Genomic DNA, 22,442 nt, shown 5'->3' on the forward strand with positions numbered 1-22,442 from the left:
TCATGCGGAGTCTCTGGTCCCGCTGCCCACATAAGAATGCCGGACATGGTGAGGCCAAAAAGGAACACCCACGGAGCCATAGATAGGGGAGTCATACCACTATAGTCTCGCTGGTGGCTGAGTTGGAGACACAGGAAGCAGGAGCCACACGATTCACAATCCACATTCCACTTCTCTCTGCCAACCAACCTCCCTTGCTAGCTGCGATCCCCCATGCTAACTGCAATCCGCTCTTGCTAGCTCAGCCACCATCTTCTTGCTAGCTCCCCATTTGCTGCTAGCGTAGCCACAGCAGTTATATTAGTGGCCAATGGCTCATTGGTTACAGCTGACGGCCAACTAGCCACAGCTGATGGCCATCCAATCACAGTTGATGGCCATTTACTACCTGAGTGAGCACCTTTCCAGGTGAGGCTGACAGCCTGGAAACTGCTCTCCTGGCTCTGTCCCCACACATGGGTAATACAAAAGTGACCCTACTGTAAACTATTAACTTTAGTAACAAGAATGTATCAGTGTTAGCTCATCAATATACCAAATGAGGGATGTGAATAGTAGGGGAAACTGTATGTGGCTAAGGGCAGGAAGTGGGTATAGGGGAACTCTCAGTACTTTCTGCTCAATATTTCTGCAAACCTAAAACTGCTCTAAAAATGAAGTCTTAATATTTTAAAAACTATACTATAATATGAATATTTTTGTAACTTGCTTTTTCCCACTATGTTCATACGTTATTAACATCTTCCCAGGGATTCAGCCTGGATAGCAATATAGGGTGGCAATGGGAAGGTTAGCCGAAATAAAGGAGAAGCTGTGGGAGGAGGATGAGATTCAGAGAATGTGGGAATTTAGGGGCAGGGGATCTTGTACTCAAAGATTCGCAAAGGAGAAGGACTAGAATGTGAGTGGACAAGCAGAGATAACCAAGCCCTTGAGTCTGAGCATTCCAGCAGGCTGGAAATTCAACCAGGGCGGGGAGTTTGGGCTTATGCTCAAGGAGTCCTGGTCCCCTGCTGGCAAGAGGCTGGCATGACAGGATGGAGCAAGAGCAAGGAGATGGTCTTACACACTAACTCCTGTGCTCAGCATATTCTATGACCTCCCTACTAGGGTGGAGTGAGCAGGTACAAATATGAGGCAATTGTGGTGGTCAGTTGCCTGAAATTCCCATGACATAAATCGGCTGAGGCAGGTAGGAGCCTGTGGGAGACCATGGAAAAGACCTGTTCCACCTAAGCCAGGATGTATGCACATTAACTTTGGCTTCCCACCTGACGCTCTTGTGACCGCTGAGTCACTTCTGCAGGGCATCCTCTTACATGGCTCTCTGCCCAATTCCCACCAGGCAGGGAGGATGTGTCTGTCACAAGACCTTCTATGATCTTTGTGGATGTTTTAGGAAAACACCTGGAAGGTGTTGGCTCAGCTGGCTTGAGCCTTGAGTCTCCCCTCCCTGGAGTCCATGGTAGGGGCTGGGCCTCCATCCCTTAGACACGGAATCACCATTCAGAGGAGAGATACGTTCTTGCTTCTTCCCGTCCTGCTGGCAGTGGATGCATTGTGCTAAGTGGGGTGCTATGAGAGGAAGACAGTCCTGCCACCATCTCCTCCTGGTTTGATGGGATGTTGCGTCATCCTGGATTTCCTTAGAAGTCAGTGAGGCAGGGACATCCCACTGACCCCGTCGCACATCATAAAGAAGCATCAGCACTTCCTGTGCTTCCTCCAGCTCTTGGCTCCTGTACTGTAGGTCAGAAGGTGGGAATGCAGAGGTGCCACCTTCTGAGAGATATGAGGGGTCCAAAACAGAGGTCCACCCCATCCTCAGGGCAGCCTTTTGTCTGTCTGCTTCCCAGATCTCTCCTCCCACTTCCAAGCACCCCTGGTCTCCGAACACTAGATGCTTAACCCTATCTCTATGTTTCTAGCCCCATCTTCTTCCTTAGGTTCCGTGCATCTAGAGCTTTCTCTGTGATCCTTCCCACTGCTCTAGTGTTCCAAGAGTACATTCAACCACTTTTTTATGTCCACCTGGGCTCTCAGTTGGCCACTGACCCCTTAGGCCCTAATAGAACCTTGCCATGGTAACCTTCAGAATCTATCTCTACCTCCAGCTTTCGGGCTTTGGTTCTCCATTCCACTCCTCCCATCCCCAGCCATGGTCCCTTCCCAGCTCCTCACTCACCCATCTGAGTCTTTGTTCATTCTCTTTCACATGTGAGAGAAACCTTTTTTCTTTCGATATACAAAGTCTTACTTCATTAACACTACCTTCTCTCTACTTACCACCAGCAAAGTGCTGTGCTTTTTCCAAGGCCAACTACTCGACTTGGGTGGGTGTTCACTCCTAATCCCTTAAGCAGTTTTCCTCTGACTTCCAGCATAATCAATTTATCTCTCTTGACTGGATCTTTTCCATAGACACCTAACATGCTCTGCCTCCCATCTTAAAAAACAAAACAAAAAAACCCTCTAGATTCCACTTCCCTCTTCAGCTATTCCTCATTTTTATGCAACTCTGTGGAACAAAACTCCTGGAACAGATTACACTATCACCAATAACTCTCCTTCCGTTCTCTCTTGAATCCACTCCAGTCATGCCTACACCTCCCTCACTCACCTGAGTCAGTTCTTCTCAACACCATGAGTGATCTTCGTTGCTAAATCTATGGTCAATTCATCTTGTTTGGCTGCTTTGCAACTTTTCATGCAGTTGCTCACTTTCTCCTTGCTCTCTTGGCTTTCCAGTATGCCACACTCTCCTTCCTCCCTGGCTACTACTTCTCAGTCTCAGCTTGTTGGTTCCTCATTTTCTTCCCAATTTCTCAATGTTGAAGAGTCCCAGAGCCCAGTCCTTAGATCGCTCCTTCATTTACACTCATTCCCTTTGTGACTATCTGGTCTCATGTTTTTATATACATCAATCAATCAATCAATCAATTAATCAGTCATCTGTAGCCAGGACCCTCTTTGAGGACTATCATGATTCTGTGTTGAGAACAGTGTTGGAGGTATGGTCTCAGGAAGAAGCTGGGAGATTAGTTATGATGCTATTGCAGTAATTATAGCAGCACAGGGAGTGAGAAGTAGTCATGTTCATGTTCTGGATTCATTTTGAGGGTAGAGACAACAGGATTTACTAATGAATTGGAAGTGGAGTATTAGAAACAAAAGTCGAGGATGACACCAATGATTTTGGCCTGAATAACTGGCAAGAGATAGGTGCCATAACTGATACAAGAAATACTGTGGTGGGAACAGATTTGCTGTGTGTGATTGGGTGGTGGTGGGGGTACAGGGCATCAGGAGTTCACATTTGAGGTGAATATTATACTTCTAAGTGTTTGTGTTGATTAGACAGTTTGGGCACGTGAGACTGTGTATTCCATAAGATCATGAGCCCCAATGGAGGCAAGGCCTGTGTCTTAGTGACTATTGTGTCTGGTATAGTTCCAGGAAGTATTTTGAGTACAGTAAGTACTCAAATATTTTAATTGTAGAATGCAAGATGTCTCTTAAGGTCATATTTATTTGACCCCTTTATGTGACGCTAGGATTCTCCTCATCAGCTAAATACTTCCTTCTGTGTCCATATGGTGTCCATATGGTATATAGACACCATATACCATAGCAATTATGACACTGATGTAATAATTTATCTGCCTCCACAGCTCAATCTCATGGTTCATGGTTTTAAATACATTTATCTATCTATCTATCTAGCTATCATCCATGTATATTTATCTAGCTGTCTCCCTGCCTACCTAAAGTCTAGGCCCTCCCTGAATTCCAGGTTCCTATGACCAAATCATCTAATCAACATATGCACTTGACTGTCCAATATCCATCCCTAACCATACAAAAGTGAACTCCTAATTACACCCCCAATCACACATACCACCCCCCAATCATAGTATTTCTATAATTGATAGTATAGCAGTTAATAGTAACTCAATGTTGCCAGTTGTTTAGGCCAAAAACATTGGTGTCATCCTTGACTTTTTCATCTCAGTCCACATGCAATCTATCAGTAAATCCTGTTGTCTCTACCTTCAAAAAGAATCCAGCATCTAAACACTTCTAATCTCCTCTGCTGCTACCATTACTGGAGTAACTTCATAACTAATCTCCCTGATTTTACAGCGTCTATACCCGCAACACTCAGCACCACAGCCTAAGTGATCCTTTTAAAATATGTCAGCTATAAAGAGACCCTCTGATAGCTCCCCCGTTTGCTCAGAGTCCACATCTTTGCAATGACCTTCTAGGCCTTACCTCTTCTGCCTCCTTCATTGCTCTAACCTCATTCTCTACTACTTTCGCCCTTGATTATTCTGCTTCAGGCTCACTGTCCTTGTTCCTTGGAACAGGTTAGGCATGTTCCAACCTTCCAACATCTGTATTAGCTATAATTTCTGACTGGAATGCATCTCCTCAGTTTATCTATGTGGTTTACTCTCTCATCTCCCTCTAGCCCATGCTCATGTGTTAACTTCTTAGTGAGACTTGCGCTAAACTCCCTATTTAAAACTGTACCTCACCTGCATCTCCCCCAAAATTCTTATCCTGATTTTTTGCATCCATTTGGTTGGCTTCTACGTACTACATTTTTTTATTCATGCTTCTTTTGTCTCCCTCTCTAGTGCACCATCAATGTAAGTTCATTGGGGACACAAGTTTTTTCCTCTTTTATGTACTATATTTCCAGGGCCTTATACAAATGCTTGGCATAGAGTAGGTGCTCAATATTCGCTGAAGAAATGGATGAGTTAATGCTGTCCATTCTCCAGCTTGGCAACCTCATTCTGATCCCTGGAACATTTTTATATACTTTTTTGATTATTACTGGTACTTCTCCAGCAAGTCACTGTTCCCTGACATGGTTTGCCCATTGGTTTGACACCACGCCATTGCTTATGTTGTAATCTCAGCCTGGGAAGCCTCTGTACGCCCCACCTTCCTGCTGGCTAATTTCTGCTCATCCTTTGAAACTGTCTGCATGTCACTTCTTCCAGGAAAATTTCCATAAACACCCGCCAAGAAGAGGTTAAGTGCCCTCCTGTGCACTTTCACTTACTTCCTCTGTTTAGCTCTTATCACATTGCTTTTAGTGACTTTTTATTTTACTGTCTACTCCATGATTCCATGAGCTCCATGGGAGGCAAGCCTGTGTGTTGTTCACTGCTGTGTCCCTGGCGTCTGGCATAGTACCTAGCACATAAAATACTTGGATATTTGAATTGTTGAATGCAAGACTCAGCTCAAAGTCATTTTTATTGCGACCCTTTTGGGGACTTTCTCATCAACTATTCATTTTAGGAGGCATTCATTCCATGCAGCTGAAAGCAATAAAGGTCGAACAGGCAAACTGGGCTACCGCAGGCTCCCAGATGGGTTGGTTACCCCTTAAAGATCTAATCAACAATAACAGGGCACATAGAGGGGAGATTTTATCATTTGCTTTTGACATCTGTTATATTAGCTTTGTGCTTTTGATAAACACATAGCATCTCCTCATGGATGGAGCACACCCCTCTAAAAACCTTCCCTCTAGATTGTGGGCATATATAGAAGTTATCTATGAATTGTGCCTATGGGCCCAAAGTGCACTGGATTCCTGGCCCCTGCTTCTTGTACGATCCTCATGTCCACATTGCTTCTCTGGGCCCAAAGACAACATGGGAAGCCATAGGATTCAAGCCTGATCTTTACCTTCAATGCACCTTAGAAGAGAGTCTTCCTTTTCTGCTCAAGTCCTTTTATCTGCAGTTCAGCATGAGGCTGAAACAGTTGTAGAGAATGCTGACCCATCTGAAATAAGGGTTTAAGCTCTTACACCATTTGGGAAGTACTATCTACCTCCTCTACTCTCTCCATCATATACCACATTGAAAATAATAGGCACAAAAAGAAAAGAAATAGGCACAAACAGGTGGTTCTTTGCTTAGAGGTATATAGTATATTTGGAGAGGGTCCTGCCTCACCTGCACTTTAATGCAAATGATGAAAACAGCCTTTTTCATGGGGATGCAGATATTTGGGAAACTATGAACTCCTTTCTGGACTGGGTATTCTCTTTGCACAGACCAGTGCCTTATGCTGAGGTGAGAGTTGGGACCTGGGATGGATTTTCTGGTTGAGTGGCACAAGTCAGCTGAGGAGAGTGCTTGGCGCTGTTGTGGGGAAGGCACTGGAACCAGGAGTGGCTAGATTGAAGGGAGTGTTGATGTGGTTCATTGTCTAGGCACTGGCGGACATCAAAGAAGATACTGCCCTCATCCTCTGTTGTCTTCTCCAACTTAACTTGCTTCACAGGGCCTTTGGTGGGGGGTGGACTCTTCTCAACCGTTTTTGCCAAGGTTTTGGCCACTGTCTCATCCTTAGAGAGGAGAATGGATTCCTTATGCCCTTGATCTTTCACCTCAGGGTTACTCCAGTGTGGATAGTGCTTCATCTTATTTCCCAAGCCAGCTTCTGTAGCTTCTGGAAGGGTGGGGCTCTTGTGAGTATGAGCTGCCTTTACCAGACCCTATAGCGCTTGGCTTTAGAAAATGTGGCCCTGCAAAGTTTGGATCTGAAGAATGTTTTCCCCTTAAATATGAGACTTGCAAAATTTGGCCCTTTAAATTGGCAAATCGGACTCGTGGATTACTTGAAGCTAAGGATTACTTGAAGGTGCGCTAATTGGGCGAGCAGGGGAAGGAAGGAAGGGAGCGGAGTGAAAACGCGCGGCCGGCGGCGGCGGCGGCGGCGGCGGGGAAATCCCAGCCCACAGCGGAGTCTCAGCCGGCGGCGGCGAAAACCGCGGTGGCACCCGCAGTTCCAGGCACGCACGGGATCCCAGGGCGGAACGGAGAGCACAGAGACCAGGAGCTTGAGAGGCACGGGATTCAGCATATCCAGGGGCCAACTCCAGACCAAACCGGAGTGCTGCCGGGTTTGACCTGCAGGTCACACACCCAGAGGGGGTTCTCTGCAGGCACTGGAGCCCATAGAGGCCAAACCACATTTGCGTGGTCAACCCTCACGCAGCAGAGCGCCCTGCGGGGGGCAGAGCGAAGTCTCACAACGGGTCAGCCCAGGAGTTAACTCCACCTACTCACAAGCAAAAAGCAATTAAAGATCTTCTTGAACGGGACAGTGTGCACAACACAAGAGTCACCTTTGGAGCACACGCAGAGGAGAAGGACGACGTGGTGCGAGTCAAATATAAAGGACACATACTACATAAGATAACCTAGCAAGAACTAAGAACTCTAGGGGATCTACCTAATATATCAAAATAAACACAGAGAGTCAGCCAGAATGGGGAAACAAAGATACATGTCCCAAATAAAAGAACAGAAGAAACCTCCACAACTGGAACCAAATGAAACAGACGTAACCAACCTTTCAGAGACAGAGTTCAGAACACTGGTGATAAGAATGTTTAAGGAGCTTAGAGAAGACATAAAGAAGGATGTAGAAATCATAACGAACAACCAGTTAGAACTAAAGAACACAATTACCGAAATTAAGAACTCACTTGAAGGAATTACCAGCAGGTTAGATGAAGCAGAGAATCGAATCAGCGACTTAGAAGACAAGGTAGCAGAGATCACCCAAACGGAACAACAGAAAGAAAAAAGAATAAAAAACAATGAGGATGGCTTAAGAGACCTCTGGGATAACATCAAGCGCAACAACATGCGCATCATAGGAATACCAGAAGGTGAAGAGAGGAAGCAAGGGATTCAGAACATATTTGAAGTAATAATGTCTGAAAACTTCCCCAACCTGATGAAGGAAACCAACATACAAGCCCAGGAAGTGCAGAGAGTTCCAACCAGGATAAACCCAAACAGGTCCACACCAAGACACATTATAGTTAAAATGGCAAAGCTTAAAGACAAAGAGAGAATCCTAAAAGCAGCAAGAGAAAGACAGAGGGTTACATACAAGGGAACTCCCATAAGACTATCAAATGATTTTTCTACAGAAACATTGAAGGCCAGGAGGGAGTGGCAGGAGATACTCAAAGTGATGGAAAACAAAGGCCTACAACCTAGATTGCTTTATCCAGCAAGGCTATCATTTAAAGTTGATGGAGAGATAAAGAGCTTTCCAGAAAAAAATAAGCTAAAGGAATTTATTACCACCAAGCCAGCATTGCAAGAAATACTAAAAGGACTTCTGTAAATAGAAGAAAGATCAAAACAACCTAACTACAAATTTAAAAATGGCAATAACTATGTACCTATCAATAATCACTTTAAATGTAAATGGATTAAACGCTCCAATCAAGAGACATAGGGTGGCTGACTGGATAAGAAAGCAAGACCCTTGTATATGCTGTATACAAGAGACTCACCTCAGAACAAAAGACACACACAGGCTGAAAGTGAAGGGTTGGAGTAAGATATTTCATGCACATGGAAACGAGAAAAAAGCTGGAGTTGCAATACTTATATCTGACAAAATAGACTTTAAAATGAAGAACATACTAAAAGATAAAGATGGGCACTATATGATAATAAAGGGATCGATCCGACAAGAGGACATAACCCTAGTAAACATCTATGCACCCAACATAGGAGCACCTAAATATATAAAACAGGTACTGACTGACATAAAGACAGAGATCAACAGTAACACTATCATAGTAGGGGACTTCAACACACCTCTGACAACAAGGGACAGGTCTTCCAGACAGAAAATCAATATGGAAACAACAGCCTTAAATGACACATTCGACCACTTGGATTTAATCGATATTTTCAGAACATTTCACCCCAATGCTGCAAAATACACGTTTTTCTCAAACGCACATGGAACATTTTCCAAGATAGACCATATGTTAGGCCACAAAACAAGTCTTGATAAATTTAAGAAAATTGAAATCATACCAATTGTCTTCTCTGATCACAATGCTATGAAATTAGAAATGAACTACAGGAAAAAAACTGGAAGACACACCAATTCATGGAGGCTGAATAACTTATTACTAAATAATGAATGGGTCAAGCAGGAGATCAAGGAAGAAATCAAAAGATATCTCGAGACAAACGAAAATGAAAACGCGACGACCCAAAATCTATGGGATGCCGCGAAAGCAGTCCTAAGAGGGAAATTCATAGCTTTGCAGGCCTACCTAAAGAAACAAGAAACATCACTAATCAACAGTTTATCTTCACACTTAAGGAATCTGGAAAAAGAACAGCAAAATAAGCCCAAAGGGAGTACAAGGAAGGAGATAATAAAGATCAGAGCAGAAATAAATGAAATAGAAGCCAAAAAAACAATACAAAAGATCAATGAATCCAAGAGTTGGTTCTTAGAGAAGATAAATAAAATCGACAAACCTTTAGCCAGACTCATTAAAAAAAAGAGAGAGAGGACCCAAATTAATAAAATCAGAAATGAAAGAGGAGAAGTGACAACGGACACTGCAGAAATACAAAAAGTTTTAAGAAGTTACTATGAGCAACTATATGCCAACAAATTTGACAATCTGGAAGAAATGGACAATTTTCTAGAGGCGTACAACCTTCCAAGGCTAACTCAAGAAGAAACAGAAAACCTGAATAGACTGATTACCACCACGGAAATTGAATCAGTAATCAACAATCTCCCAACAAACAAAAGCCCTGGACCAGATGGCTTTACAGGTGAATTTTACAAAACGTTCAAAAAAGAATTATCACCTATTCTCCTCAAGCTCTTCCAAAAAAATCCAGAAGGAAGGAAGACTCCCAAACACTTTTTACGAAGCCACTATCACCCTGATCCCAAAATCAAACAAAGACACCACAAAAAAAGAAAACTACAGGCCGATATCTCTAATGAACATAGATGCAAAAATCCTCAACAAAATATTAGCGAACAGAATTCAGCAATACATAAAAAAAGATCATACACCATGATCAAGTGGGATTCATCCCTGGTATGCAAGGGTGGTTCAACATCCGCAAATCAATTAATGTGATACACCACATTAACAAAAGGAAAAATAAAAATCACATGATCTTATCAATAGATGCAGAAAAAGCATTTGATAAAATCCAACAGCCATTTATGATAAAAACCCTTAAGAAAGTGGGAATAGAGGGATCATATCTCAACATAATAAAGGCCATATATGACAAACCCACAGCTAACATCATACTCAATGGGGAAAAGCTAAAACCATTCCCCCTAAGATCAGGAACAAGGCAAGGTTGCCCACTATCTCCGCTTCTATTCAACATAGTGCTGGAAGTTCTAGCCACAGCAATCAGAAAAGAAAAAGAAATAAAAGGCATCCAAATTGGTAAGGAGGAAGTAAAATTATCATTGTATGCAGATGATATGATACTATATTTAGAGAACCCTAAAGACTCCACCAAGAAGCTATTAGAGCTGATAGATGAATTTAGTAAAGTAGCAGGATACAAAATTAATATTCAGAAATCAGTTGCATTTGTATATACCAATAATAAAACATCAGAAGGAGAAATTTAAAAAACAATACCATTTACAATCGCTCCAAAGACTATAAAATACCTGGGAATAAATTTAACCAAAGAAGTAAAAGATCTGTACTCAGAAAATTATAAGACACTGAAGAAAGGAATGAAGGAAGATATAAATAGATGGAAACACATATCATGTCATGGATAGGAAGAATTAATATAGTTAAAATGTCCATACCGCCTAAGGCAATATACATATTCAACGCAATTCCTATCAAACTACCAACGACGTTTTTCATAGAAATAGAACATATAATCCTAAAATTTATATGGGACCATAAAAGACCCCAAATAGCAAAGGCAATCTTGAGAAATAAGAACAAAGTGGGAGGTATAACAATACCTGACTTCAAATTATACTACAAGGCTACAGTAATCAAAACAGCATGGTACTGGCATAAAAACAGACACATAGATCAATGGAACAGAATAGAGAGTCCAGAAATAAATCCACGCCTATATGGCCATTTAATCTACGACAATGTAAGCAAGAATGTACGATGGAGTAAAGACAGTCTATTCAATAAATGGTGCTGGGAAACCTGGACAGACACATGCAAAAAAATGAAGCTGGACCACCTCCTTACACCATATACAAAAATAAATTCAAAATGGCTTAAAGACTTAAATGTAAGATCTGAAACCATAAAATACCTAGAAGAAAATATAGGAAGAAACTTCTCAGACATTACCCGGAGTAAGATTTTTACTGATATATCCCCTCGCTCGAGGGAAGTAAGAGAAAAAATAAACATGTGGGATTATATCAAACTAAAAAGTATTTTCACAGCAAAGGAAACCATCAATAAAACAAAAAGGGATCCTACTGAATGGGAAAAGATATTTGCCAATGATATATCTGATAAGGCATTAATATCACAAATCTATGAAAAACTCACTCAACTCAACTCCAAAAAAACAAACGACCCAATTAGAAAATGGGCAGAGGACTTGAAGAGACATTTTTCTAAAAAGGACATACAGATGGCAAACAGACACATGAAGAAATGCTCAACCTCACTAACCATCAGAGAAATGCAAATAAAAACCACAATGAGATACCACCTCACCCCAGTCAAAATGGCTATCATCAATAAATCAACAAACAACAAGTGCTGGCGCGGATGTGGAGAAAAGGGAACGCTTGTGCACTGTTGGTGGGATTGCAGATTGGTGCAGCCACTATGGAAAACAGTATGGAGGTATCTCAAAAATCTGAAAATGGAACTACCCTATGATCCAGTAATTCCACTCCTAGGTATCTATCCGGAGAAATCCAAAACTCCAATTCAAAAATCTTTATGCACTCCTATGTTTATTGCAGCACTATACACAATAGCTAAGACATGGAAACAACCAAAATGCCCATCGGTAGATGACTGGATTAAGAAACTGTGGTACATTTATACAATGGAGTATTACGCAGCCATAAAGAAGAAAGAAATCTTACCATTTGCAACAACATGGATGGACCTAGAGAACATTATGTGAAGTGAAATAAGTCAGACAGAGAAAGATAAGTACCATATGATCTCACTTATATGCGGAATCTAAAGAAAAGAATAAGTGAATGAACTAATCAGAAACAGTTTTGAAGACAAAGAGGAAAAACTGAGGGTTGCTAGATGGGCGGGGGGGGTGGGGATGGGGGGGTGGGTGAGGGGATTGGAGGGCAGTCGGTGACCACAGGATGGCCACGGGGTTTGAAAATTAATCTGTTACCAGAGGGTAAGGGGGTTGGGGGGTGGGAGATGAGGGTAAGGGGGATCAAATATATGGTGATGGAAGGAGAACTGACTCTGGGTGGTGAACACACAATGTAATTTATAGATGATGTGATACAGAATTGCACACCTGAAATCTATGTAATTTTACTAACAATTGTCACCCCAATAAATTTAAAAAATAATAAAATAAATAAAAGAAAAATAAATAAATAAATAAATAAATAAAAAATAAATGTAACATTCCCACTATTAGAAACAAACAAACAAACAAAAAATTGGCAAATCATGGCCCTTTAAATTGATCCTGTAAAGTAAGGCCATTTAAGCTCTGGGTACTCCAGATCTGGCATTCTCAGGAATCCTTATTTGGGTGAGGTCATTCAGCTTGCTCTAACAGCCCTGCAGACCATTCTTATCTAGACCCTTTGCCCCCAAGGAATCCTGGAAGATGCTCTAGGAGTTCAAGGTGAGGAAGAAGCTGGTTAAGGTGCTGACAGGGAGCAGTAAGCTAAGAGGATGGAGATGGTGGCTCTACAGATCCAGACAGATCCTTGCTAGTCCCGACTCACTCAAGGCAACGATCTTGGTCAGACTAAAATTCTACCTGAGAAAGATTCTGGAGATACATTTGGGAAGACAGGGGCTCAGGAGGTTCTACTTAGAAGTGTCCCTACAGCCTCTGGAGAGTGGATGTTCTCTCAGGTGGGAGAGAGTCTCAACACGGCAACCCCTTCTCTGTGATTCTCTGCTGCTTTGACTTTCCATGGGTCCTCTGTTTTCCCTGCTGGGATAGGGAGTTGTCTTCACGCTTGCAGAAACTTGGGGCTAAGGGGTCTAGAACTCCTCCAGGTTGAAATTGTTCACATTGGCCTCCAGCTGAATACAAAGCCCCTGGGACTCTGTAATGTCCCCTCTGGTTGAGAGGTCTTTTAAGGCCCAGTGGGCAGAACCATAAGGACTGCTCTGGAATTAGCTTGCTTTTGGTTCTGCTGCACTGCCTTAGTTTAATTGCAAGCTCTTCTTTAAGGTGGACCACTCTGGGGCACATGGGATGCCTGCTGGGATGGGGACTTCCTGGGGTAACATTTTCCCTTGGTATTTTTTTTTTGAAACTTGGTTCATTTTATTAGTTTAACTTTGTTTGAATAAGAGCTGTTGTTTTTTATAATATGGAATGCTTCACGAATTTGTGTGTCATCCTTGCGCAGGGGCCATGCTAATCTCTGCATCGTTCCAGTTTTAGTATATGTGCTAAAAGTGCTGCCGAAGAGAGCACTTCCCTTGGTATTTTAGACTCCTAAAGGACTCCTAGGCACAGATAATCTTTGGGACAGCCACAGTTTGTTCCCTGGACTCCTTTGTCATTATGAGACCTCCCAAATGTATCTCCAGGCATTTCTTTTTTCAGGTAAAAATTTAGTTTGGCCAATATGGGTGTCTTGAGTGAGTCGGGGCTATCAGGCTCTGTCTGGCTCTCCAGAGGTATCATCTCCACCCAGTCTGGATGCTTGTGCACTTCAGTCTGGATGCTTGTGCACTGTCTGCACAAGTTTTACTGGCATCTTGACAGCATGGCTCAGGACTCATGTGTTGCTGTTTAGGTGAGATTGAACCAGAGGCTCTGTTGGACCTCCCAGAGGTCCAGGCACAATCTCTCTGATGGCTGACTGGCCAGTGATTACTGGAGCCATGGCCTTGGAGAGAGCTACATAACAAAGAGCTAGCAGCCCTGACAGGAAGGCCAAAACTTGTCTCCAGTTTCTCAATGACCTCTGGGAGGGTACCCACACAGGTGCTTATCAGGGAGGCCAGTTGACAACATCTGGTGAGGCTTGTTGCTGCTGGTCAAAGCCTGTGTTCAGGGTGTCACTTCGTGATCCATGTAAGGGCTGATTGCTGCCTTCATGTCTAGGGACTTTCTTTCCAGGGTGTAAGAGAACCGAATTGCTTCTAGGGCCCCTGGACTGCTGCCGACCCAGTGATCTGAAGTCCCACCGGGACAGATGTGGGCAGGGACAATGCCCTAGCAGATCTTCCCACATCTGTGGTCGATGTGGCTCTGCAACATTGCCTTGGCCTGGGCAAGCAACTGTGGGCTGGTCCTGCTGCCACAATGGATCAGAACAGGTCCCTACCCCACTGGCATCTAGGCCTGCAGGCTCGGGAACACTCACTGTGCTGTTCCAGGGCAGGAGCTGCTGGTCATCAGGGGACAGAAGCAACTGGGGCCCCAGAAATGGTGAATCGACCTGATAAACCAACCACTTCTGAAGGTGGAACTCCAGCAGCTCTGGGCATGCTCCAGGGAAACACTACCGGCCTCTTCAGGACTGAAATAGGCTTTGCCAGACAGGTAGGCCCCTGGGTGTCAGGGGATGGGTGACTTAACATGTCTCAGGGCTTATGTTATATGGCTCTCTGCCTCTACAGATATCTCTGGGCAACAGCTGGCAAGCCCCACGGAAGCTGGAGCTGCCCTGGCAGGAGGTGTCACTCCAAGGCTTCACACTTGGCCAGAGTTGGAAATGGGACATTAATATGGGCTTGCTGATAGTCAGGCAAAAATGCTCAAACTCAGAAATGTGGGAAGAGGGTGGGGCTAACTGAGGTGGAGAAAATTCTAGACAGTACAGAGACTAGGAAGAAATCATTGAAGAAAAAGGGTCTGGGGTGCCCCTTTTGGTGGAAAACTCTCCAGGGGCAAACCAGGGACTCATTGTGCAGAAAAGAGGAGCCATATTAAAATAGCTGTATTTATGCTACAGGTAACACAGTGAGGCCTCAGTGTGTCCCCCAGGCAATGGACAGAAACCACTTAGTCACCAAAGGGTGGTAGAAGGTAGAACAAGAGCCAAGCAGTTTAGGATTTGTTTCCATTGATATTTGCTCTGGCTCCATAATGGATCCTTTAAAACCCCAGAAAGCTTGGGTGGACTGGCTGATCTCCCATGAATCCCAGGTCAGGGAGATAAAAGCCCATTTTTTTGAAAGAGGCCTTAGAGATAGCATTATGATGAAAGAAATGGTTGATTTTTCCTCCAGGCTTGGAAAATATTTGGGGCAATGTGACATAAGCTGCCATTGGAACGCTTCCACCAATCTTGAAAGCCCTCAGGAGTAGAAATGCATGCATTTATATATCTCTCCGTAAAGATACCCCACAGCTTTTCTGACACAGGAACAGCAGGTGAAGGGAAGATAGGGCCATGGGGTGTTTTAGGTTGGTGAGCTCCGGGTTCAGGGACAGAAAGGGAATCAGGTACTTGAGGGCTGCTGACCTTGTTTCTCCAGGGCATATTCAGAGTTGCTCTTCTTGTCTTGCTGGTTCATAGGAATCCTACGCTCCTTGAGGCTTAAAGAAGACAGAGCTCCTGCATCCCAGGATACATCTAGTGCTCGAAGTTCCTGCCTTAGCTTGTGTTCAGCCCGGCCATCTTGGATGCTGACTGCATCTGTTGACTGGGCAGTTGATTGGGTTAAGGATTTCTGATCCATTAGTTGTGACATTGAGGAGACTGCAGGTGGAAATGAAAGCTCTTGGGTGTGTTGGGACAAAATCTCTGGGCAAGAGGATCCCTGCGATGGCCCCGGTGAACGGGGAGAGATCGGGCTGTTCTCACCCACCAGCAACTGCCGAATCTCCAGAGCCACGGCATTGCAGGTTTGGCAGCAGGGGTCTGCACACAGGAGTCTCCGCACACTTCCCTCCTGAGGAAACCATTCCAGGCTGTGAAGGGAAACATGGCAACTGTTAATGATAGAGTGACATGTGCCTCTTTGGAAGTGTGTAGCCTGGAGATCAGCCCTGCTCTCTAGTCCTGCTAAACCCTGGGGTGTGTACCCCCTGGGTGTGTACTCCTCTACCTTTCTTCCTAAGGAAATGCCACGTGGCAAGTTACGGTGTGCTGCGCTGAGGGTCGGAGCTTGTTGGGCAAGGTCTCCTTCAAGCCCTGGGAGCACAGGGCCACGAGAGACTGCGGGGTGGGGTGAGTTCTAGGTTGACTTGTGTTGAGAAGCTGAACCAGGAGATGGGTCAAGGGATGGGGAAGCCAATGGCTGGCTGATGGGGCATCACCAGGTGGAACCTGGAGTCAGTCTCATTTGGGGCTAAGAAAGCCACAGCCTGGTAGTAAGTATTTCAAACTGTGGAAAATGAGGTCCTTGTGGGAACTCTGTTTTCTGGGGACTATGAAGTGTACACAAAATCTCTTGGGAGAGAACCCTGTTCTCTAGAGGTATTAAGAAGAGGATGAGCTGGTAAGGTCCTGGGTGAGGGCTGTCTCAGGATCTGAAGACAGAGCCAGAGGAGGTAATATAAGCAGTGTTCCGGGTCTGCCCTCGAAAGGGCGTAGCTCTAAAGAGAATATGACAATGGTGACTTATCTACTCATTCTGTGGACTGGATAAGTTGTCTTGTGGCTGAGTGCAAACCCATAGAGAGGCCTAATGAATTATACACTAGTCAAATCCTGAATTCCAGGAGCACTGTGAGCCTGGCCCAGAGCAGAACTGGGAGCCTCCTCCCTTCTGAGATATCTAATGCCCCTCTGCCCTGGCAACCCTCTCAACCAGTGCTCCAGCCTCCACCCCTCTCCTCATCCTTGCCCCAGGCCAAGCATAGAAATCATTGCAGGCCAGGCTGGGAGCTGGAAGATTATAAAGAGCAAGAGATCACCTTTTCATGACAGAGAGCAGTTCCGAGGGCTTCTCAGCTTCTTCCCAGGAGAGTCTCCTAGCTGAGAAACCAGGAGACAGTGTTATAAGGAACAGGAGAGGATTCAGGGATCTCCTATAGGCAGCTGAAGGCCTTTGAACGAGAGGAGACTGAAAACCCAGCAGTCAGTGCTCGAAGGCACGTCTGCGCACAACTGTCCCAGCTACGATGTTGTCCTTGAGCTCTTCTCATTACATCTTCACAACCTCGCTGTGAGTGAGGCAGGCTCTCGAGATGCCATTTTGTGGATAACAAGACTGAGAGATGAAGTGACCTCTCCAGGGTCATAAAACTGGTAAATGACACAATGAAGGACTTCTGCCCTTCTTCCTCATTCTTCATTCTCTGGGGCAAGGTGGCAAATTTTGGAATATTTCCAAGTTCTGATTTCCCACCCAAGAAAGTCTTCTGGGAGAATTTGTCAACTTGGGGAAATGGAGCCTTCAGTGGTTAGAGCACCTGGCTCCAGGGGTCAAAGAGGAAACGGGTTCTATGGGAACCTCGCCCACAGTAGAGGGGAGTCAGAGAAGAGAGTGGGATTTTACCTCTTGATGATCTATAGTTTTGTTTGACTCTCCGGTGATGCTAAAGACAAAAAGTTAGAGTGAAGCTGGGGCATTCTTTTCTTTTCATGTCTAAAATGAGACAAAGCCCGCAAATATTTCCCAAACTTTATCGGTATGCCAATTTTATACAGTATTCTCCTTTCTTTTCCCTACTCTACATCTTTCACCCTATCATTTCCTTTCTCATTTCTGATTCAAGGCTCTTCCATATCTCCACCCTCATTCCCTGTATAAATTCTGTGGAGAGATCAGAATGAGATAGGAGAAAAAGTGGAACAGATGAAAGGATGGGTGGTCTAGTAGGCAAAGGACTTGAGCCATCTCAATGTCTACCAACAAGTAGAACCACCTAAATTTGGAGCTGTTCTGGGATGTAATGAGAAAACCTCCAGAGTAAAGCAAGGAGTAAGAGTAACAAGAGAAAACAGGAGATAAAATCTTGTTTGAGGCTTAATCAGTTCAGTCATGGTCATTGGGTTTCCCTACCCGGCAACGGCTTCTGTTAGGTCCCAACCTTAATTCTCGGGGGCTCTTTTTCACTTGCCAAAGAATTAAGGCAATAATAATGATGGAGCCATAAGTGTACAAAGGATATCCAATATCCCACAGAACAAAGATAGGGCTCAACATAATCTAAACCTCACTAGCCATCCTCTTCTTAGGCTTTCAGAGTCTTAACCTAATGCCTTTATATTGTAGACTTTGTCATCTTTGCCTCACAGAAGATGGAACCAGATGACCGGACTGCATCACAAAGCCCTCCTGTATCCCAAGGTATGCAGAGCATCACAAACCATTATCTAACAGAAGCTCGTGTGATTCAGTGTTCAGATGAGGTTGTCTGGTTGTTTGTATGGGTTGCAGAGCCTAGGCTTAAAGGTGCCAAGGTCATGGGCAGCATATATTCTTTCATAGTCTTTCTATTCCCTACTCCCTGATGGCTCAGCTCTCCCCTTTAAGACAATGGTCTGGCATCTATCCCCAGAAAACTGAGTCTTTATGTACACTGCCTGCCCTGTAAGAGAGGTAGTGGCTAGGTCCGAGAAACTTCCTGAACTACATCACCTGTAGTGGGGAAGGTAATTAGAAGATACACAATAAGATAGGGCACGCAATGTCTTGTTAAGTCTTGGAAAGTGAGGGTTTTGATGTCACAGGCAATAAATAGGTGGTTAGTATCAGGAGTTTGGGGAAGAGGACCATGTCTGATGTGGCAAGGGAAGGACGTAGCTGCTATCCTTTTAAATAACTTTCTAAGTTATTTAAAGAAAGACTCTTCCCAGTCTGTGTGATCAAGCGCGAGATGGGCGGGAAGAGACTGTAAACATTGCCTTCCAGGGAGGCACATGAAGGAAGCTCACTTCTGGAGCTTGATTTTCCAGATGGCCTCTATAGATCTTATAGCATCCTGCCTATTCATGGAGACAGATTATTGGCAAGACTTGATTTACGACCACAAACTTGTGGCTTTTTAAAAGGTTGATTCCATCATGGTTGGAATATGTGGCTAAGTGTTTTATGAAAATCTGAATTTAAACACCTTTAGGCAGGGCAAGCTTTTTCCTGTCCAACTTCAATGGTTAACAATTAATGTTAACTTTATGGTCCCTATTGACACTGTGATATGCGTCCACCACTCCAGGATTTCTGCTTTTCCTTAAGATGTTTTTGCCTGGATGAGAGTGGTCCCACAGCTCAAAAATTCTCAGTCCCGCCCTCCACAACTAGATTGAAGACAACGAGCTGCAGCTGAGCTGCCAGTGGGCAGGCAGATGGATCAGCTGGTTAGAGCGTGAGCGCTCAACAACAAGGTTGCGGGTTCAATTCCAGCATGGGATGGTGGGCTGTGCCCCCCCACAACTAGATTGAAAAGGGCGACTGGACTTGGAGCTGAGATGCGCCCTGCACAACTAGACTGAAGGACAACGACTTGACTTGGAGCTGATGGGTCCTGGAAAAAACACACTATTACTCAATTAAAAAAAAAAATTCTCAGGCCCAAACTATCTGAAGAGGCCATTTGGACCTGCCTCCAGCATCTAATCCTCGACCAAACAAGTATGGTGAGCACTCAATCTGTTCTCTCAAGACACTTAAAAATCTAGTTTCAAAGACAAAAACTAATTCACATGAATCAAGAACCAACCTTAGCAGGAGTTGGGGAAGAGGGGAGTAGGGAGTTGTTATTTAGTGGGTACAGAGTTTCTGTTTGGGATGATAAAAAAGTTCTGAAAAGAGTAGTGGTGGGTCGTGCAGGAGACCCTGCTCACTGCGCCATTTGTCATATGGGGCGGCCTGCGGGGACTCTGGTCCTGCTCCCCACATAAGAACGCAGGACATGGTGAGGCCAAAAAGGAACACCCACGCAGCCATAGGTAGGGGAGTCATACCACTATAGTCTCATTGGAGGCTTGAGTCACACGACCCACAACCTGCTGTCCGCTTTTCTGCCTGCCAACCAACCGACTGACTCCACCCGACTCTCCAGCGCAGCCGCGGCAGTTATATCAGCGGCCAACTGGCTAACCCTCTACAGCTGATGGCCAACTACTACCCGAGCCAGCACCTTTCCACGTGAGGCCGAGAGCCTGGAAACTGCTCTCTGGGACTCTGTCCCCACAGGTGGTGTACACTTAAATGTACACTTAAAAATGGTTAAAGTCGTACATTTTGTGTTAAGTGTATTTAACCATAATTTTAAAAACAAAAGGCCAAAAACCCTCAATTAGCATGACAGACTTTTTATTAGTTATAAGGAAGAATATCCTGAAAATGATTTGATAAGGAAATGAATTAGTGCATGTTTTTCTTCAATGTTCTTTCACATAGAACAAATTTTTAAAAACTAGATCCCTACATTTAAGATAATTTAAGAAAATCTCACCCTGAAGATGGGATGAATTTGAGCCATTTCAACATCTTTTCTGAACTTGCAAATTCCGTAATACAGGAAAGAGCACTGTATGACAGGTTAGCAAAAATCAATTAAAAAGCAGTTGGCATCAGCTGTTTAGTAGCAGGTCAAGATACCTACAAAGTAGCTTGAATATTTTATTTTATTATTCCTACCCAACCTGCTTCTGCTTCCTGCAGCTGCTGCTGCCCTCTGCGCTGCGGCAACAGTCTGTCTCCCATTAACCTGACCAGTGTGGTGCTGCGTGGTGTTTGGTGTCCTTTTCCCCTGGGCTCTGAATATATATGATTAATAAACTGTTAATCTCATAGGACCAGTGTCAGCCATCCCCAGAACCTTAGGGTGGGACTCTCTCCCTCACCAATGGGAGAGAAGGGGAACAGAATACTATGTATCCTACCCAGCCAGATCTGGCTTCCCGCAGCTGCTGCTGCTTTTTTGCCTCAGTCTCCATTAGCCTGGCCTCTTGCCCCAGGCAAACCATCAAATTCTACAAACTTCACACCTGCTCCAACCAGTGCACTTAGCTTACGGATAACCCACAGTCACTATCATCCCATTAAGCCATTAAAAGCACCTGCTGCAAACTCCTCTCCGGCAACTCACCCGGCCCTTGCTCCTCTCAGATCTGAGGAGTCAGAACCAAAGATAATCTTATGCCTTTTTGCAGAATTGGTCTTGAGTACATACAGGTTTATTTATTGATTGGCTACTCGTTGACGGAAGGTGCTTGTGTGGATAGGTCAGTGGGATTGAAATCTTTTTGAACAAGGGACACTCACATACTGAATGCGCTGTCTGTCATTTTTAATAACGTGGGTATGGATCTTCCCATTTGCCCATCCTGCCTCATGGTTTATAGTGAACTACAAGCAAGGGAGATGAAGTACATGGGAAGCCCCTGTGGACTCTGGAGGACTACACAACTCTAAAAGATTCATATTCATGTGTTTCTAGAAAACTTGCTAAAGCCTTGCTTCCACAATAACGCTACAGCGCCACAATTATTGTAGCAGTAGAATTTCCTCAGGGAACTGTTCACAGTTACTGATTCATATGTACCATGGGTCATATCCCAGCCCCATAAAGCAAAACCGTGACAGACATGCCACTGATGTGAGTTGTCCCTCCATACAAGCCTCATGAGGGGGTTTTGTTGTCTCATTTTCAGAAAATAGTACTGAACACCTTAGATATGTCAAGGTGCTGGGACAGAGAAGCATGGCTGCTGCTATTGTGCAGCAACATTTTTATACACGAACATTTTTAAAGCCCAAGAGCTAAGATTTCCAGAAAGTTGGACGGGAAACCTCAGGACAGTACCAGGCAGCAAGGCCACCCGCGCTCAGGCAGAGGGTTACTGGAGTACACAGAAGTGTAGCAAGCAGCCAGAGGCACTAGAGGGCAACACAGGCCCACTCAATGCTCCAGCTCCAGAGGATTCAGTAACAGGTCATCCGCCCCAGTGGCTCTCCAATCCTGGCCTTACATCACAAACACTGGTAGGCTTGTAAAAATATCCATTTCCTGGCCTCATCCCAGGCTTAATGAATCAGAATCTTTAGGAGCAGGGTCCAGCAATCTATATATTAATTTTGAATCATAAATAATCCTCATGCAGCAAAGCACTGGGTGCTGGGTGTGTATTTGGGAGCAATTGGCCTCCAAAGAGCAATAGTTCTCCCTTCCCCCAGTTTTACTGAGATATAATTGACATACGATGTTCTGTTAGTTTAAGGTGTACAACATAATGATTTCATATATGTATATGTTGGGAAATGATTACCACAATAAGTTTAGTTAACATGCATCACCACACGTTACACTTTTTTCTTGTGATGAGAACTACTCTCTTAGCAACTTTGAAGTATACAATACAGTATTGTTAATTATAGTCACGATGCTTCACATTAGATCCCTAGAACTTACTAATTTTATAACTGAAAATTTGTACCTTTTGACTCATCATTTCCCCCACCCCTGCCACCGGCAACCACCAATCTGTTTTCTGTTTCTACGAGTTCAGGTTGT

General features: G+C 44.2%; 2 protein-coding genes and 1 pseudogene across 2 annotated transcripts in view; all 3 read right to left on the bottom strand.

Moving 5' to 3' along the window:
• The window catches only part of LOC117031535 (protein FAM205A-like), a 63,637-nt gene extending 59,344 nt beyond the window's left edge, over positions 1–4,293 (bottom strand). Inside the window, exon 1 of the mRNA XM_033122026.1 lies at positions 4,276–4,293. Within this exon, the coding sequence (XP_032977917.1) occupies positions 4,276–4,293 (18 nt within the window). The remainder of the gene's footprint in view (positions 1–4,275) is intronic.
• Positions 4,294–6,094: 1,801 nt separating this feature from the next.
• Positions 6,095–18,127, bottom strand: SPATA31F3 (SPATA31 subfamily F member 3). The gene is made up of 5 exons (XM_033122027.1): positions 17,984–18,127; positions 17,477–17,516; positions 16,893–16,953; positions 15,496–15,944; positions 6,095–6,483 (listed from the first exon to the last, which is right to left on the bottom strand). The coding sequence occupies exons 1-5, from the start codon at positions 18,125–18,127 to the stop codon at positions 6,095–6,097; spliced, it is 1,083 nt and encodes a 360-aa protein (XP_032977918.1).
• LOC117032588 (uncharacterized) lies at positions 13,381–13,478 on the bottom strand (annotated as a pseudogene).
• Positions 18,128–22,442: the final 4,315 nt, after the last annotated feature.

Source organism: Rhinolophus ferrumequinum, chromosome 12 (assembly GCF_004115265.2).
Source record: "Rhinolophus ferrumequinum isolate MPI-CBG mRhiFer1 chromosome 12, mRhiFer1_v1.p, whole genome shotgun sequence".
In the NCBI taxonomy this organism is placed as follows: Eukaryota; Metazoa; Chordata; class Mammalia; order Chiroptera; family Rhinolophidae; genus Rhinolophus; species Rhinolophus ferrumequinum.

What these genes read in the sequence shown, in the direction of transcription:
- SPATA31F3 (XM_033122027.1), bottom strand. Translation starts at nt 18,127, where the DNA reads ATGTTGAGCCCTATCTTTGTTCTGTGGGATATTGGATATCCTTTGTAC. An exon ending in AAACTATAGATCATCAAGAG is followed by an intron (nt 16,954 to 17,476) that starts GTAAAATCCCAC and finishes CTGGTTTCTCAG; the next exon opens with CTAGGAGACTCTCCTGGGAA. An exon ending in ATATGCCCTGGAGAAACAAG is followed by an intron (nt 6,484 to 15,495) that starts GTCAGCAGCCCT and finishes CCACCCTTCCAG; the next exon opens with AAGCTACAGAAGCTGGCTTG.